Here is an 18,535-nt window from a genome sequence, read left to right on the forward strand (position 1 = left end):
GTTACAAACAATAAAATATAGACCTAAATTAACATTTTAACAATAGTTCTATTTGTGTGTGCAAGTCTTTTTTTTTTCATGGTAAGGATGACCTTTGCATGGAATTGCCCAAATATTTCACAACATGCGGAATGGCAGGTCAGATCAAATATGCTGAAAATTGTCCCTCCTCATCTTCCGTATTACTCTGGGTAGATTTGTAGATGAATATGATATAGAATCCCCCCACTGAGCTAGATATCTTCGACTGTTGTTTTGCTAAATTTCCAAGCCTTATATTTTACAGATTAGCACTGTTGCACATGCGCAACCCAACGGGAACGTTCTGCGTTTCCCAGAGGTCCAAAATGGCGATGGACAGTATGTCCACGTCTGCAGGAGGACTATCATATCACAATGTTTCTGACTTTTATCCTCGAAAACTTGGCCCAAAGCCGGACGTTGTACCGTCCGGAGTGACAGAGAGGAAAATCGGACCGTTGGATAAACCTGACATGGTGGCAGTGGATGTCATTAACATCAAGGATTCAGGTACATAGGTAGCGATGACGTTAGCTGATGTTAGGGATGTGATGCAGGCAAACCTAGCTAGCTGACAACAGTAATGCGCGTATGCTAACTATGCTAACGTTTTAGCAAACGTTAACTAGAAGGCTTGTTAACACTAAAAAGTAATGTTTACTGGTGAAAAAAGATGATGGTGTCACTGAAATATATATGAAGAAAAGAAAGATAATAGCCACCTAGAATACAAAGTTGAACATAGAACTCTGTTCAGCCACAAGCTAACAAACTGTTACTGACTGTGTTGGGTTAGCTAACTTGTAAGCGATAAATTGATAGGCCTCAAATAACTCGGGAATGTTGAAGGTAGATTATCGAGCCCTTGAAGTTAACAGGAAACGTTTGTACTCGGTTACGACACGTATCGCAGCACTATACAGACATTAATATACTTTTGACCATACAAAGTTGGCCACAAGTGCTGGCAGTCTGTTTATGTTGGCTAGCTAGCCATCTTAAGCTGTCAGTTTTAAATGTCACAAACCGACAGACAAACGCATCAGCAGTAACTTTCTTTAAATTCAGCAGTGGCGTACATTTGCATTGTATTTGAACCAAATCTTAAATGAAGTATTCTGTAAATTCGGGACCTTTAGCCTCGGTGGTTTGCTCAAGACGTCCTCACGTTACCTTTTGAGGACTGGTATGAAAAGGCACTTAAAATATGGGGCTTATATTCTCATTTTCAGAAACGGTGTTATGTAGGGCAACGTGTTGAATTTGACCTCTTTCATTTATGTTTGCAGATATCCCAATGCATAGGAAAAAGCAAGAGAATGACACATACATTCTGGTAAGTTTCAAAGTGAAAGATTTTTTTGGGAACCTCTACGAATGCATTCCATGGATTCATTTAGCCTTAATTCCTTTAAGTTTTACCTTGATAAGGCTTAATATCTACATTTAATGTTCCAAGCCTTTTTGTAGACATTCTGTCAGTTCAGGGATGTTACAGTTAGGACTGTAAAGGGCAAGTAACAATGAAAAATGTTAAATGATTACAAATGTATGTTTCAAGCTAGCACACAAGCATATACTTCATACCTTAGATATTCACACAAGGTGAAGTAGGCATCTATATGTATTTAATTTGGTCTTTGATGCTGTCTGTTGTCATAAATGTAGGCCTACTTCTCCCAGTGTGTCTGCACTAAATATTGTCTGCAACTCTGAATTTTTATTTGTGTGTGCACACACACACAACAAATAAATATAAGAAGGTTGTGAAGTTGCATATGCATTTTAGAGAAAAGCTGTATAAATATATATGGCTGTATAAATATATATAACTTTAAATGCCGTTTTTCATTGCAAAACTGTTGTGTAACTGAATCCTGGAAACTGTTGCATGCAGGCAGTGTCAGCCTAATGTTAATGACAAATAGCCAGTAGATGGAAGCACTGTCCTGTGTTATCAGCTATTATTTGTATTCACTATGGCTATATTGTTGATTGTTTGTTAGCTGTTTACAAAAGTATATAAATATTTGCTCTAAATATGCAACATACATTTAATTTGAAGGTGCCTTGTCAAGTTGAATTATGAAGTTATATCTTTGGCTCTATGGGATGTCATCTCCTGTGCCTTCCTGCAGGGAACTATCCATCCTTTCCGGAAGACGCATAGGTCGATTTTTGGAAAGTTGAAGCAGGAGTTCCGTTTGGTTGCCTCTGACAGACGAGTGAGTATTGTTATGGTGTGGGATTATCCCTCCAGATCCCACACACACGCACATTCACACATACTCACACATTCCATAGGCCACAAATTTAAGCACCCTTTGACCAGAAAGTGTTGTTTTGGTCTTCAGTTGGTTGGCTGGTTTGACAAAATCATAGCTTAGTTGTTGTTGTATGACACATTAAGCTCTTCATCCTGCACACAGAAACCTTCACCAAAACAAACTTGCTGACATTAATCCATCACAAAAGAAGTGTTCCCTAGAGGTCTTCTGTGAATCTGTGGTTAAATCACTTTATCCGGGCTACCTCAATCCCGTCCACCCAATAGGCAGTGGTTACCCTTAATCTGACCTTGTCATAATGGGGTTGTCCTGGACGATGGCTGCGATGATGAGCGATTAGGTATTTCAGATGGGCAGAGAGTGTTTTTTTTTTTTTTTTAAGATGATCCACTTTTACCCTGCGCTAGGATCCCTGCTTTATCAAACAAAGAAAAATTGGATTAGCAAGCAAACACAAGTTCCAGGAGAGCAGCCGACTGAATTCTTTTGATTTGTATGTATGTATTTGTGGGGTAAACCTCTCTCAAATATCCATACTTTAATGCTTATTGGCAAAACTGCAAATCCATCAGGATGGAGAGGTGTTTACTGCCATTGATTCACAGATAAGGGCACACACTGATAATTTGAAGAGTTGCTCAGGACATTGTTGTTTTTGTAATTCTCTCATAGATGTACAGATCTGATTTACAAGGTATATCTGCTCCGGCAGATTTAAACTGTGCCATTACTGCCACAGCCACTGTGTCTGACAGATAGTGATTATAGTGAGAGATATCAGATGTATAATATTGTGATCAGATGTTCTTGTAGTGCTAATTATGGATCCAATGCCCTTGTTACACTGGGTTGTTTTGCACTGTCAGACCTTGATGTGACTGTATCACCCGAGCTGGGTCATTCCATGTGATATGAGACAATTTTCAAAACTTCCCGTTCTACCCCCTTACATTTTCTTTATTCTCTGAAGTTGTGTACGTCTACAAAGGAAGGTCTGCAAGGTTATACCTCCAAATTTAGTGTACATCTATAAGAATTTTGCTTCAGGGTACTCCTATCCCAATTTCAAAAAAGTGGCAGCAAACCATTTTAGCAACTTCTGACTAGGTTGTTTTCAGACACGAGCATGATTTTTGTGGAAGCAGTCTATGTACTCTAGTGTCATTCATGTGTCATACGCACACAACGATAAGCCTAAATACGGGTTTACCTGGAAAAACACCAATATTTGTGACCCTCTTAGAAGAAGAGCATGAGGTGCAAGCCCAATTTTACTCTTCGTGCCACCCTATAGACATTAGGGGTGTAACGGTACACAGAAGTCACGGTTCGGTTCATACCTCGGTTCGGACATCACGGTTCGGTACGAGTTCGGTACAATGGAGGGAAAAGCAAAACAAAAATGCAGAAAGCATTTTTTTTTTGTACATGTCTCAGGCTGTACCACCTAGTGTCATACAGTCTCTTCCCTGAGCTATCTGCAACAGCTAAACAGTACAATAAGTACCCAGACTCCATCTGTAACTTGTAAACAAAATAAGACAATCAGCTATAAAACTGAAAATAGGTCTACACATTTCTGAAAGTGCAAATTACATAGAAAAAATATTTTTAAAAATCCACTTAAGCAAGACCTTCAACATCTGTGTTTAGTTGTATATGGAAGGGTCTACAATTTGCCTCAATATTTTTTTTATTGTGTGTAAAGTAATAATCTAGCCTACTAACTGTGAAAATATCACACTATTTTGCCTTTAAAAAAAAAAAAACGAAATTGCTCCTTTCATTTCATAAACAGACTACAACTAGAAGTCACGTGACTTTGCCCTTTGACGTTAACTCACCGTAGCATGGTTTGTTTATTAGCCTGGTTAGCGTTGTCACTTTATTTTACTGTCTATGCACTTAACACTACCAGCTCCTCATGTGAGAAGTTACAAGTTACCCCAACATAAAGGTAATTACCACACGATTTACATAGCTTTCTGTCAATACGAAATCATTTAATTTAAGCCATAGGTTTTGGCCCTATTTGTATGTGTATCCAAAGACTGCTGAAGCGCAGGGGAAGTTTTTTGGTAGCCTAGAACTACATCATCTGGGTGATGGCTTCGAATATGTGTTGCATTTTTTCCACTCACATACCCAACAACTGCTGAACAACGCCGACACACAGTTTCATCTCATCCACCACTCTTTCGCCTGTACTAACGTTACTGTAACTGAAGTTCTCAAACTTGCGATCTTAAAGAGACCAGCGGATCCTCTAACTCTTGTGGGTCTGACTGACGAACTCGACCGACGACCTGACCAAAAAAAAAAACATAGGCGCCAATCAGAGCTTCAGAGCTAAGGCGAGGCTACAGATTAGCGTTAGGTGTCGCTAAAGAACTCCCGTAACTCTCGCTACTTAACAGTAATTGATTAATCCGCACAGGAGTTTTATGTATTTTTATACCGTGTATTCTCCGTGTAAATTCATGCACCGAACCGCCTTGCCCGTACCGTTTCGGTTCAATACGAATACATGAACCGTTACACCCCTAATAGACATCTATCTATCTATCTATCTATCTATCTATGAATTGGGGAAAAAATAAGAATGTCACTCAAATCAGCAACCAAAGTAGTCATATGATAGATAGATACTTTATTGATCCCCCATGGGGAAATTCAAGGGTCTTAGTAGCATACAGACATCACACACAACATGCACTTACAGCAGAAATGGTAAACATAAGTATAAACATATAACTAAACTCCACTGTACAATAAAGACAGTAGAAGATAAGAAAGATAAGAAAACTAACAATACTAAATACACTATATACATTTAATTAAGAAAGTCCAATGTGCTTGAGGGTGATCAAGCATAAGACGCTTGTAGTGACAGGGCCGGGACTGGTAAGGTGCTAAAGGGAGTGAGTGTCATGGTGAAGGTGCTAACAGTAGTCCAACCATAGTCCTTAGTTATGTGTGCATGGCAAGGTGCTCAAGAGAGTGAGCGTCATGGTGAAGGTGCAAAAAGTAGTCCAACATTAGTCCAACAGTGCAAGAGTAAGGTCTAGAGACCAGCATAAATAATATGGACAAATAGGAGAGTAAAGTATAATGTAGACAAGGTATAATAAAAAAAAATATTTCAGTGCAAGAACAGGTTGAGGTAATAGGGTTATAGCCATTCATTCATTCAGTATTGTAGCAGAAGCCTGACCGCAGCCACTGATCATGTGTGCTAATATAGCATGAAAAACAGTATAGCAGTAAAACAGAAGTGAAAACATTAGGCTGTGTACATTAGTAAAACAGTAGTAAGCAGTAGTGGGCAGTCAGTACTCAAACATGGACATGGAGAGGGTGGAGAGGCAGACAGACTAAGCAGAGAAGTCTATCTCTCCTCTTCCCTTTAGTGAGGCATTGAACAGTTCAATGGCCCTAGGAACAAATTACTTCCTCAGCCTTTCAGTTGTGCATGGCAGTGAGCGAAGTCTCCAGCTTATCAAGCTCTTTTGGTTTTTGATAGTGCTGTTATCATATATTATGATATATATATATTACCACTCTAATCCCTCTGTCTGCAGCAGTGTTGCGCGGTCTGCCCGAAATTAAGCGGTCGCCTGCGGATGACCCTGTCACCCGCGGTTATGAGTCATAAACAAAATATTTTAATGATATTCGGGTCATTTGCGGGCGGGTCAGTTAAAATTAATTAAATATATATTTTCTACAAATAGGCCTACTTAAAATATCACGAGAAGGCTAGCATCAATACAGTAAAGCATCAATACAGTAAAGTCAACAGTAAAGAAGCTGAAGACGCGAGTTAAAATAATAAAGACACCCCTTCAGGAAAAGCAATATAGGCTATGGGAAATATTGGGAAAAGTTCTTAAAAAAGATGACAGTAGACAGTACACGTAATGGTCTATGTAGGCCTACTTCTTGCGAAGCCATTTAAAAGTATGACAGCCAAAACGGGCAGCCTGCAGAAATAATTGTTATGGCACAGACTACACAGCCATATCTACCAGTATGTATAGGTTCGCGCATGCATAAAAGTTACCTTAGTTCGTTGTGTTTGTGACTTCAAACAGTGGATGTGCTTTAGTAAAGCTTTGTGCTTCATTCAGCATTATAAAGCAGTTCTTACGCTAACGTTTTGACCAGCAATGTATCTCTCTTGCCTACCTTGCCTCACCATTTCTGTTTTCGAAAGAAAGATGTATGTCCATGGCCTTCAAATCTTATCCTAGTGTTCTAATGGTTGCGTGCGTGCTTGAGCTCTTATTGTAATTCTCTCTCCTGCGCAAACATTATGTCCTGCATGCCTACTGCGTGTAGTTCTACTGCATAAAGTTTTGCAAATAAATTAGTTTGTTTTACAGAAATGGCCTACTGTCACACTGCATGCAGCCTATAACCAAAAGCACACATTTTGTAAATAAGCGTGTCGGATCGCGGGTCGGGTATAATTTTGTCCTAATTAATATTCGTGGTCTGAGTTGTGGTCGGGTTGATTAAAATAACGGGCGACCACGGGCCGCTTGTGACCAAACCCGTGCAACACTGGTCTGCAGGTATGTTTGTTCAGAGCAGTGCTGAGGTCAAGGCAGGCCAAGTTCATTCCACTTTGACCGGGTGGTCTTTTGTGTGTTGGTATTCTAGATACCAGGAAATATTCAGCTGCTTTTAGATCAAGGAGGGCTCACAGACATAAGTAGTTAAGAGGGAGGTATCCTAGAAAGGAAGGGGGTGGTCTGCAGCTCACTGGCTGTGTATGTACAACTTTATAACAGCATAGCCCTCTCTGATGCCACATGGTGGTTACAGTTACTTCGTCTGTACGCTAGGGGGCAGTGTGTTGACTCCTGTCTCCGTATTAGAGAGAGGGGGTGGATGTTGGTTGTGATGCTGTCTTGTTGTTTACACACACACACACACACACACACACACACCCATACACACACACACACACACACACACACACACACACACACACACACACATGCAGACAGACTTCGCCACAGGCTCCACACAAGCCTCCACTGTCCTCCATCTTTTATATCTGGCTGGGCTTTGTCAGTGGACACCCAGGCCTTGTCATAACACAGTGCACCGCAGTAATTGTAGATTTCACAGCAGTGCCCGGCGTGCTGCAGACATCGATGCGAGGCGACAGCTGAAGTTCCCCCGCGCCGCTGCGTCACGAGCACGCCTTCCGCCTGCCCGTTGCCGCTGTTGGTGGCGTCTTCGTCTTCACCTTCTTTTATTGTCCGCTTTCAGGTGCAGTGCAGTCAGGATGGAGGAAGAGGTCGTTTAGTGTTACGCCCAGATCAAATAATCGCCCTCAGACAAGCAGCAGAAAATGTCCTGCTGACACATTGCGACAGAGCCGGGGGGGGCGGGGGGTTGGTGTATGGTTCCGTTTCAGAAAGGCGCAGAGCTACATTTGTTGCCAATTCTACACTCTAAAACGGATAGTTCCGTTCTTTGATTATGATTGGCTGAGCTGCGTTCAAAGCCATTGTAGAATTACCCATGTATGTTTCAAAGTATCAAAGTAGCAAGCATGGCTGTCTCTTTTCTGTATTTTGGGTGATTCTCTCAAACACATCTTGGATTCTGACTGATTGAGATGTTTTTTTACAGACAGTAGCTCTGATGGTGAAGCGTACTCCACATGTATACAATTAGTTTTTACTATGTAAACATCACTATCAGATGTTAAAGGAGAATTCCGGTGTGATATTGACCTAAAGTGTATTGAAACATGATACCGAGTGTGAACGTATGTCTCATAGCCCATCTCGGCTATTCCAAAAATAATTCAGTGGAAATGCATGGATTCCAGTTTCTTCCAGTAGCAGCAACTGGAATCCATGCATTTCCACTGAATTATTTTTGGAATCTGATCCCTTATCATACCTGTTCATTCTTACTTGTTGCTCGACTTATCGTGACTAAATTCATGATGGCTGCAAACGCTAAACTTCGTGAAGATACTGTCTGTATAAATCGTCTTGTAAGTAAACTACCAGTGATTTTTTCAAAGTTCTCAATGTCTCGTTTTAAATGTCAGGGCCCTCGGAAGTCTACCAATGAAGTGTGGAGTCTTGATGATTGAGCCTCGTAAATGGGTGTAAAACAGTGATTTATTTGCATGGCTATCCCGATGCCGAAGCACCACTATTGAAAAAGCTGTTGGTAGCATCGGCTAACTAGCGCCAGATTTTGGAGTGCAGGGGACAAGCCGAGATGGGCTATGAGACATACGTTCACACTCGGTATCATGTTTCAATACACTTTAGATCAATATCACACCGGAATTCTCCTTTAAATGTCGATGTTTTCTTAGCTGGGCTTTAGTAACAGGAGTATATTTGTGTTGTTGTGTCTTTTTCAGTCCTGGCGGATCCTGCTCTTTGGCGTGCTTAACGTGCTCTGCACTGCCTGTCTGCTCATGTGGTGCAGCTCGACCAACAGTATGGGTAAGTAGACAAGACGCCAGAGGATGCTAAGATAAGCAGGTGGTGTGTAGGATTCTCCATAGATAGACGGATGTTGGAAGTTGAGAGCACTCATTCAATGTAGGTACATGACGTATAACTGAAATAGACCAACAGATTTTCATGGCTGAGAAAATGGCAACTTTTTGGCCAGAGTGGTCTGCCACAGGGCACCCTTATACATAAACACGTTTATGTATAAGGGTGCCCTGTGGCAGACAATTTCTAGTACAGGCATTCAAAGAACTTAGTAACAACCATGCTCAGAGAAAAATAAGGTGACCAAAGCCTCAGTGCTCATCCTTGGAAATGTAGTCAGCACTTCAGAAACTGCGGCGAAAGGACAGCGCAGCAACACTGCAAAACCAGCCCCCCTGCTGTGTGGCATTGCGGCCAGGAAGGAGACATCGGTGGCGTATTGAGCTGCAGAGAGGCGACACGCGATCCCGACGTCGATACCTAGTGCAGATAAACAGCGCCACTGAGCCCAGCGACGCAGGTGCAGGACAAAAAGATCCCCGGCCGGCACAGGAAACTGTTGGTACACTTCCCATGTGGTGTTTATCCACACAGAAATGAATCAGTACTAATATTTAAGCCGGCGGGGGAGAGATTGTCTTTCCTGCTTTCCAGTCAGGAGGAGGTTGTATCTGCTGCTAGCCACAGCCTCCTGCTGCCATAATCAGCAGAGCCCTCAAGGCTCAGCCATATTATGTGGGGTGTGGGGATTTTTACAGAATAACAATAGCAAATCGTTATAAACAATAGCCGTAAACATTTGAAAATCATGACTCAGTAAGGAGAAGTAAGTAGTTATATACAAGGTGAACGGATAACTCTATAAATGCTTTATGAAAGCCTCATTGAGTTCCTGTTGAACTGGTGCATGATGGGAAATTATTCAAATGTCTGGTAAATACTGACCCAACAGGATTCTCAGTCTTTGCAAAATCATAGTCTGTGACTAAAATCTATGACTCGTCTTTAGATGTGAGAAGGTGTTAGACTTAAGTCTTTTAAAAGTATTTTTTACAGTACAGTACAGTATATGGACATCATTAGTAATGATACTTAATAGTAGGCCCAGTTTTACTGTTGTTGAGTTGCCTGTGAACATGTTGCCAGTTTAGATGTGGTTGAGTGTTGAACACAATGTGCATGCCTTTGTTAAGTCATAATTCTTTGCTTCTGCAATACTGTTGGTGAATTTTGAGTAGAATGGGACTGTTTCAGAATGGGACATATTTAGGCGTGGTGCAGCAGAGCTGTATCAGTGACGAAAACAAAATGAGGCCACCAGAAGGAGCTAAAAATGGATTTACTGAACAGATTGAATGGATGGATTCAGTTCTGGACCGGGCTGATTTTCTGTTTTAATATCTGTTCTGTCTTATACTGTTACTCGGGGTCCAAGAAGTGCTTACTTCACAGATTCTGGCTCAAATTTTGCTAATATGGCAGAGCTGTTTTGGTGTAATTTCTTCACAATGCAAGTGCCTCATGCCACGCATTCCACGCTTTTTACTGACGTCCTGTAGCTGGTGAATGCGTTGTTTTCATTAGCACAGTGTTATTAGTGCGTCTGTGCGGCGACGGGGGTAAATTAGATCTCTTCCACATCTCTGGAAGTTTTCCAGTCAGTGCGCAAAAGGGCCTGATGTGCTGGGCTGCACATCGGGCTTCTGGCTCATTTGGTTCAACTGCAAATGCCTGCAGTGATCAACCACCCCTCTCGACACACACACACACATACACTCAGTCACACTTTTATCCTCCCCCAGACAACAGCAAACAGTGCTGAATACAACGTGCCGTCCACTGCAGGGCGCAGGCACATCAACAAACTGACAAGCAAACAAATTCCCTAAGGACTCACATTTTTGGGGTGGTGGAGAATTTGGGGCGCTGAGGTGGTGGGTGGGTGGGTAACATCACATGTCTGGTTTGATTTGCTAGATAAGGACATATCTGGAAGCCCATGTCTAAAGCAGGAAGGGAAATGACGACGACAACAACAACAACAACAACAATAATAACACTTTCATCAAACCCCCACTCAGTTATTGAGCTGTGTCTATGTCTTTCCCTGTAAATGCTAAAAATGATGGTGGCTTACCCTGAGGTGTTCCACAGAAGAGAACATTCAGGGGCTGTAGAGTAAGAAAAGCCTGAGCACGATGAGCAAGATGACTGCATAGGTTACAACCACTACTTTTAATGCATGCCATGCTTTTTTAGATTTATTTATTTATGTGTGGCGCTGGAAACAAAGGCAGTTGACCTTGGGCTGAACCGTAAAGTTCACTGGAAGGGCTCTTCGATGTTAGCGATGATCATTAGCAGCAACAGAGGAGGAGGGGAGGGGGAAGCATCCCAACACACACACAAACACATACACGCGCACACACACACAGGCACACTCTAAGCTCGCTGTCAGGGGAGGTTTTCAACTCAGCGAATCTGCACAAAGCCCACCTCCTCTTCTCTTCTGTGTGCTCTCTCACTCTCTCTTCTCTGCCTTGCTCTCCAGGGCTTTGGAAGACTGTTATCACTGCACATATCTTGCTTGTTTTAACCTGGCTAATGTTTATAATTTATGTTTACTATACATCATATATACAGTATCATATATTTAAATATATATACTTTATGCACACTAAATACATAGAATATATATACACATCTGTTTGTTTACTTAAAGAAATCGTCTATGCTTTCTCTTGCTTAGTTTCCATCCCTCAGCCCGTCTGTGGCCGCCGTGAGGTTGTGTATTTTTGTTTCCTTCTATTTTGAAGGTGTGCGGTGTGCTGTGTGTTTGTGTAACAGAGCCTAATGCACCTCTCCGCAGCCTGTGTAAGATGTGAAACAGATGAGTCCACAGGACACTGTTTGCCTCCCGTCAGCCTGTGCTATGCGGATCAAATTCTGCAGCGGAAGATGGGATTGGGTTGCGCGGTGTTGAGAATGTCCGCGCCTTTATCCGATCTGCACATTCCTCTTTTGTCAACAATTCTTTCAGACCGATCGATACAAAATCCTACCCCCACCACCAGTCACAGCACAGGTCACTAAAAACACTGCTCTGAACTTTATGCTCATCAGTATCTGGCTCCGTGTCTGGTCACTTTTCCCATGAAAATCCTTTGGTATCCTGGATATTTTTTGTAATATCCTCAAATTAAGGATAACCCATTGCTTATCCTAATATTCCATTGCTTTTTGCTGTATGCATATACCAAACAAGCCCATTTAGTCTACAATGCCATAATATGCAAATACGTAGTAGTGTTTCCTGAAAGTTGAATGTAATTTCAGATCATTTCAGACAATTTCAGTGTCCGTCAAAGTGTACCGGAACACTAATACATATAGAAAAATAAGTTTGTTTTTTGTCGGTGAAGGCTTTTTTTTTGTCTTAAACCTGTTTGCTGACTTGTTTTGGACTTGGATTAATCACATTATATTTGATCATTCAAATCTAATCTGCAAAAAGTATTAGGTATTACTTAAGTATATGTTGTTTACTTTGGCTGTTTTTGTTTCATCTGATGTTTGTTACACCCAGATGTAAATAAGTATCAGTTACTTTACAAATGTAAACATACAGTAGCTTCAATCACAAGTGTTTGTCATAACTTTTACTGAGGAGAAATATTGGAGAACGATCTAGATTGCTGGGTGATCTAGATTCCCACCCATTTTTTGAGACCCCAACAATTAAATTGTTTGCTTCTCCAAAACTCACTCTGCCTCAAATTCTATTGATAAGTGTGTGCATAGTCATTCACAGCCAGGCATAGTCAGCAAACATCCACAGTCTCAACCTAGGAATCTAAAAACTGGTCTTGGCTCTTGAGGCCCATCTTCATACACATTGCTGTCAGCTCCGAGGCAGCCATTGCAGTCTGTAGAGCTAAGACAAGCCAAGCATAATGAGGTCAAGTGACTGGGTTTTCAGGCCTTAAACACTCCACTTGTGCCCTCTTCTTTACTCTGCTCTCCTGCTATCTCATCTCTCTATCTCGGCTCCACTGGGCCACTTTTGGTTTGATGTGAGCGGAAGGCAAACTAAACCAACTGTCAGGAAGGAAATGCGTCTGTCCCAAAATAGAGATGTTTCAATTTTTTTTTTTTTTGCAGCACATGTGTTGCACCACATAGTCATCAGAATGTTAGGAAATGTTTGCATAGTTCATTACTCAAAGAGAACTCCCCTGTTCCCTGGTAAATTCATGTTTGCTGTACCCGCACCCTCTTACCACGTAAAGGAACATGCCAACTTTTTGGGAAATTAGCTTATTTAGCTGCTTTCCAGATGTTCTCCACTCACCTGTTTTTCCCATGGGAGTAACATTCCCTCATAGTGTGGTAAGCTGATTGTGCTACGATCTTTGTACTGTAAGCTTTTAAATGACAATAGCAAATCAGGTGATTCATATTGGTCAATGGCTGCTAGTATAGCCAATATTGCAGTAATGAAAGAAAATTGTAACCTGCACTTGTGTGAAAGCATTAAATTGGACGAATTTGCCAGTAGGAGCCGATTTGATCAATACCATCTGATGCTGGAGATCCAGCCTGCATGGGAGCTGTTTGGCTGATTGTCCATCTAAACCATAAATCTGACTATTACAGTTCGTTGTGCGTTGGATCAGAATCAGATAATAACGTATGGGCAGTGAATGTGGACATGCGTATGGGAGAAGTGGGTTCAGTGTTCCCCCGGCCACTGCCTCCTCATCAGCAGCAGATGATGTTGAAGGTCCTTCTCACAAGGAGACCTGTTCCGTTCCTCTGCCTCTCGTCATCTCGCAGTCTCGGCAGTAGAGTGTAGAGTTCCCACAGCTCTTCCCTTCGGCCTCATGTTACACAGACCAGCGAGGGTCTCCCTCCTCCTTTATCATTCTGCTGAGGAGCTGACACTGTAGGATTGTCATCATCAGTGCATCCAGGGTTTCTAATTTTGGGTTTGAGAATTTGTTTTGTGAGGAGAAGAGCCATATATGTGTAACATTTCTAGTGCCATCTTAAAAAGTACTTTTGGATAATACCGACATAAGACTAAACCTTTATTTCCTATCTGAATTATGTTCATACAGTGCATGTCATTAAATTAGTTTATTTTAGCTTTAGATTGCTGTTAAAACTGGATTGCCATTTGCATTTGTCATGTATACCATCGCACACAGCCTGATAGATCTGTGATTTAGACCCCTACTTAGCACTGGTCCTTGATCCATTGGTGATGAAGCTACAATTAGCCCCCCTAACACACACACACGCACACACACACTTTCCTCTCTTTGTGTGCATGCTGTTGATGGGTTAGTCTGGGCGGCAGCCTCATCGGCATGGTCTCATTTTACTCCCCGCCCCCTCCACAGCTCATGTCGGCAACAGAGAGGAGGGGCATGTCAGCCTGGCCCCCCACCCCACTCAACCCGGCCGCATCCTTTCTGAGTCTCCCGTTTCCCCCGCCAGGTGTTGCTGTGTAGTCAGTCAATAAAAGCTTTTAGTTTACATATGGAGCGATCTATTGTATTTAATATGCCACGTCGACAGACACCCGAGAAGCCAGCCCGGTCGATGTGTGTTGCAGAACTCAATGACAGCGGAGTGCTGCAGTTTGCAAATCTAGACAAACCCCGCCCCCCCCCACCCCCCACCCCAACGACTCCTCGTCCCTGAAAATACAGTCCTGCGGTTCTGAGACTGTCCCCCCACACACTCAGACACACACACACACCTCAGGAAAGGTAATACTCCTCCGCGGCCCTTCAGGAAGAGAGAAGATCTCCACCGCTTCCAGCCCATCCGTAACTTTCTGCTTATGCTCCCAATAACCAGCCAGCACTTAAGGCCTTTTAATGGGACTGTGTTTGAGTCCCTGGGGGGGTAAATGAGAGCCAGAGAGGGCATCGAGGGTAGAGGTGGAATGGAGGGGGCGGGGGCCTCACTGAGCATGGAGAGCGAAACTAATCAGTCAGATGGGTATGTTTATTTCACCGATGTGGCCCAGCAGACTTTGTGAAATATTCAGCCGGGGCAACCGGCTTGTGCAAAATTCAGAATTTTAGAATTGGCCTCCAATTCAATTGGAATGACAGGAAGTGGAATTAAATTAATCTCAATTCAAAGAAATTCCACACAGTCACACAACAGAAAGAATGTGTTGAATCTCACATACATTTAGTGTTGGGAAGGTTACTTTTTAAATGTAATTGGTTACTGTTATAAGTTACCCATTATAAATGTGGTATGGATTAGTTTATCGTATCTGACATATACTGTGAAGCTTCATTTTAAAACACTACAAGGATTTTTTTGAATTTCATTGAATTTCAATTCTACTTTCTTTATTCTTTCTTTCCTTATGTCCTCAATAATACTTCCTTTAATTTAAATTTAAATTGTAATTCTAGATCGTGTTTATCTTTTAACTCAATTCAAATTCAGTTCAAATTCAAGAATTGAATTAGAATTTAGGAGTCATTCGCAATTCACTTCTGAATTTTGCTCAACCCTGCGGGGCAAGCAGCACGTTTCTTTTAGGGTCCACAGGTTAGCCCAGCCCAGCCCAGCCCAGCCCAGTCCAGCCCGAATGTCTCCGCTTACAACCATCGCACTGCTCCTCTTTTATCTCCCATTGATCAGGCCTGTTTACATACACAAGTGACCTTAATCTACACACAATATGCTATAAGATTTGGGCCTTAGGATCCTGTGGAGCAGGGCCGGAGTGGGGCCACTTTTCAGCCCGGGAGTTTCAGGCCCAAGACAGTCCCATGTTTTCCATACTGGTGGAAATTGGATAAATGAAGCAACATTTCAGCTTTTACTATCCTGTAGTTTTTATTAGTAACATGGTTCAACAAATGTGTAAAGGTTATAATTCACTTCAACTGAGAAGTTAACAAAAAACATTCCACAAGTTCACAAAAACAGAAAGAAAGAAAGAAAGAAAGAAAGCCTTTGAAATGTAGCCTATCCCACGCTTCCCACAAAGAGGCATATTGAACTAATGTTTAGGCTATGTGTTTTTGCATGGGTAGGCTATATGTTGTTTGGTGATTTAGCCTACTCCTTTACTACACCCTCTTCTGAGTAAACAAGGCATATATGTTTATCATGTAGCATAATTGCTCTTTCTTACATTAAATAACTATAAATTATCCTCTCTACTTGTCCCTGTAGTCATGGCGTCCTCATCACTAATTTTGGGCTCATCATTTTCAGTAGTCAACTGGTTGATCTGCTGCTCAGAGGCTACAATTTTTATTGCATAGGCCTACACAGATCATGCTTCAGTTTTGTTATCAATATTTGCATACTGCAAAGTCTATGAATCGGATACAAAAGGCTAATTTTAAAGTAATTTAATATGTTGCTTGCGAATAGCTTGATAACGCTACAAACGTCCAATATTAGCCCAATAATTACATTGTCAATAGGCTAATCATTGCCTATAGGCTTTCTCTCTTTACCAGTTGCCACTTTTGTCTGTAATCCGGAAGCTTGGCAGATTTAGCAGCATTCTACCTGGCCGTTTCTACCTTGCCGTTTCATCCCTCCTGGCCTCTTTCTACATCCATCCTTCCTGACGCTTATGGCTACTGTAGGGCTGGCCCGGCTATCCGTAGGCTATCTGAGAAAACTTTTTGGAAAAGACGGGCGATATGGACCCAACCAACTCTTTGTGGGAGTGGAGAACTCCCTCAAATGGTAGGCTACAACCCATACAGAGGCAACGGTGTCATGCACAGAATGCGGAACGTGTATAGCCTACTTTAAGAGAAGATAGACTAACGTGACGCATGTCAATATTTTTTTCCCTTGACCGGCCCAAAAGTGAAGTGGCCCACCGGGAATTCTCCCGATTCTCCCACTTACCCACCCCGGGCCTGCTGTGGAGACATAGAAGATAGGGTGGAGCTGTGTTGTGCTCTGTCCGTGTTCCAGCCATTCTTTGACTTGGAGTTCTCCTTACGGTTTCTGTTAGAAAGACTGTGGTGGAATGCCAATACACATAAATCTGCTTTATCTCTGTTGTATGGTGATGATCCTCATAATCATAAATTGCTTTGGACATCAAACATGGCATTGTATAGGATGTGGTAATACTGCAGGAAAACACCAGGGGTGATGGGTGCGAGGCCTGGCTGGTGCGGTCTTTCACTGGTAAATCATTAGGTAGAAATAGGTAGACATATAAACATGAACTTTACATCAGCATCAGATATCTATTTGTTTGTCAGTTAATCAATATTGTTGTTGTTTGTTGTTATACTGTGATATGTGTTATTCTGATTAATGTGTTTCTTTGTGTTTTTTTTCTCATTTAAGCCTTAACAGCGTACACATACCTCACCATCTTTGATCTCTTCAGGTGAGTGTCGATTGACAGTCACATTTAGTGGGGAGTAATCCCACCTGAAACATCAGTCATCTGGTTTCTACAGCGTTCACTGTGTGTGGGAGACTATATTCTGTAATGGGCACACTTTTAACCTCCTGGCGTTTGTTCTCCCTAGTCTGATCACCTGTCTCATAAGCTCCTGGGTTAGCATGAAGAAGCCCAGTCAGTCCTACTCCTTTGGGTGAGTAAAACCAGCTGACTTTTTTTTTTTTTCTTTTTTTCTGACTAATCATATTTTTTTGTGCATGGCAACTATGAACTTGCTTGCCAATCATTTCTGAATAAAAATCTGAATTTGGCTTAATCAGAAAAAACGTGTGTGTGGTCCGTAACATAACAAATACTACTGTAAGTGCTTAGTGTGACCTGGAATTTCTTAATACAATTTCTGGCACAAACGATATCCACAAATGTAACCTGAACACGTATCAAGCCTCAAGTTTAACAGAAAAATCAGGTCAAGATGACCTCTACTGTTTATATATTATGGAAGTCTCAGTTTCAGCATATTTGCTATTATATTAATGTAATATTATTTTGTCTTTGCATATTTGCAAGTAAATGTAGCGCATCTCTCAACCTAAGTGCAGCATATTTACAATTTGTATGTATATTATGTGTGTGTATTTGTCATATTGAAAAATCAGCTAATGTCTGTAGTACATTTTGACCTACAGTAGGTGGTAATGTTAGTCAGCGTAGATGTTCACGAGGTGTCAACGCATAGGTTGTCCAATGGCCGCCTGACTATGGCTCTGTCTGTGGCGCTAGTCTATATTAAACTCAGCAGGACCACATTTGCAGACTAATCCGGCGACCCCGCTGACTAGCCGAGGACTCTTACAGTGAGCGTACAAGCGTGTGTGTGTTGGTGCGCATGCGCGGCACACGTGTGTGTTGTCCCTATCAGGCTCAGCGGGCCGGGCTTTGTTGTTGTGGGCCAAGCCCAGTGTTGATGGCGTAGCTTTCTCAGGGACCGAGCCGTGCTCAGTGTTTGGCTGGCACCCGTGACCCTGGGGTGTTGCGGCGTGGTTATTGCATGGAAAGCTGCTTTTCAGCTTCACTTGGCCTTAATGTGCTCAGTGGGCCAGCACAAAGGGTCAGCTCAGCCGCAGCCTCAGCCTCCTCTCCCCTCCCGCTGCTTGCACGTTTGCGTTCTCAGTCGCCCGCCCGCCCACTATGCTCGTTTTTAGCGCAGGGTTTTATCTCGTCCCCTGAGCTGCGTCGTGCTGTGCCGAAGCGGAGATCCCTACGCCGTCCACGTCCTGCTTGTCTCCCTCCCGCTACGCAGCAGGCAGGCGCAG

The 18,535-nt window shown here is 42.3% G+C and overlaps 1 protein-coding gene across 1 annotated transcript in view; it reads left to right on the forward strand.

Moving 5' to 3' along the window:
* The first annotated feature begins 288 nt into the window (after window positions 1-288).
* Window positions 289-18,535, forward strand: part of slc30a6 (solute carrier family 30 member 6) — a 32,316-nt gene continuing 14,069 nt past the window's right edge. The window contains exons 1-6 of the mRNA XM_042065436.1: window positions 289-531; window positions 1,311-1,357; window positions 2,160-2,246; window positions 8,713-8,797; window positions 17,159-17,201; window positions 17,347-17,412. Of these exons, the coding sequence (XP_041921370.1) occupies window positions 303-531; window positions 1,311-1,357; window positions 2,160-2,246; window positions 8,713-8,797; window positions 17,159-17,201; window positions 17,347-17,412 (557 nt within the window). The 5' untranslated portion in view covers window positions 289-302. The remainder of the gene's footprint in view (window positions 532-1,310; window positions 1,358-2,159; window positions 2,247-8,712; window positions 8,798-17,158; window positions 17,202-17,346; window positions 17,413-18,535) is intronic.

This window comes from Alosa sapidissima, chromosome 16 (genome assembly GCF_018492685.1).
Source record: "Alosa sapidissima isolate fAloSap1 chromosome 16, fAloSap1.pri, whole genome shotgun sequence".
Taxonomy (NCBI): Eukaryota; Metazoa; Chordata; class Actinopteri; order Clupeiformes; family Clupeidae; genus Alosa; species Alosa sapidissima.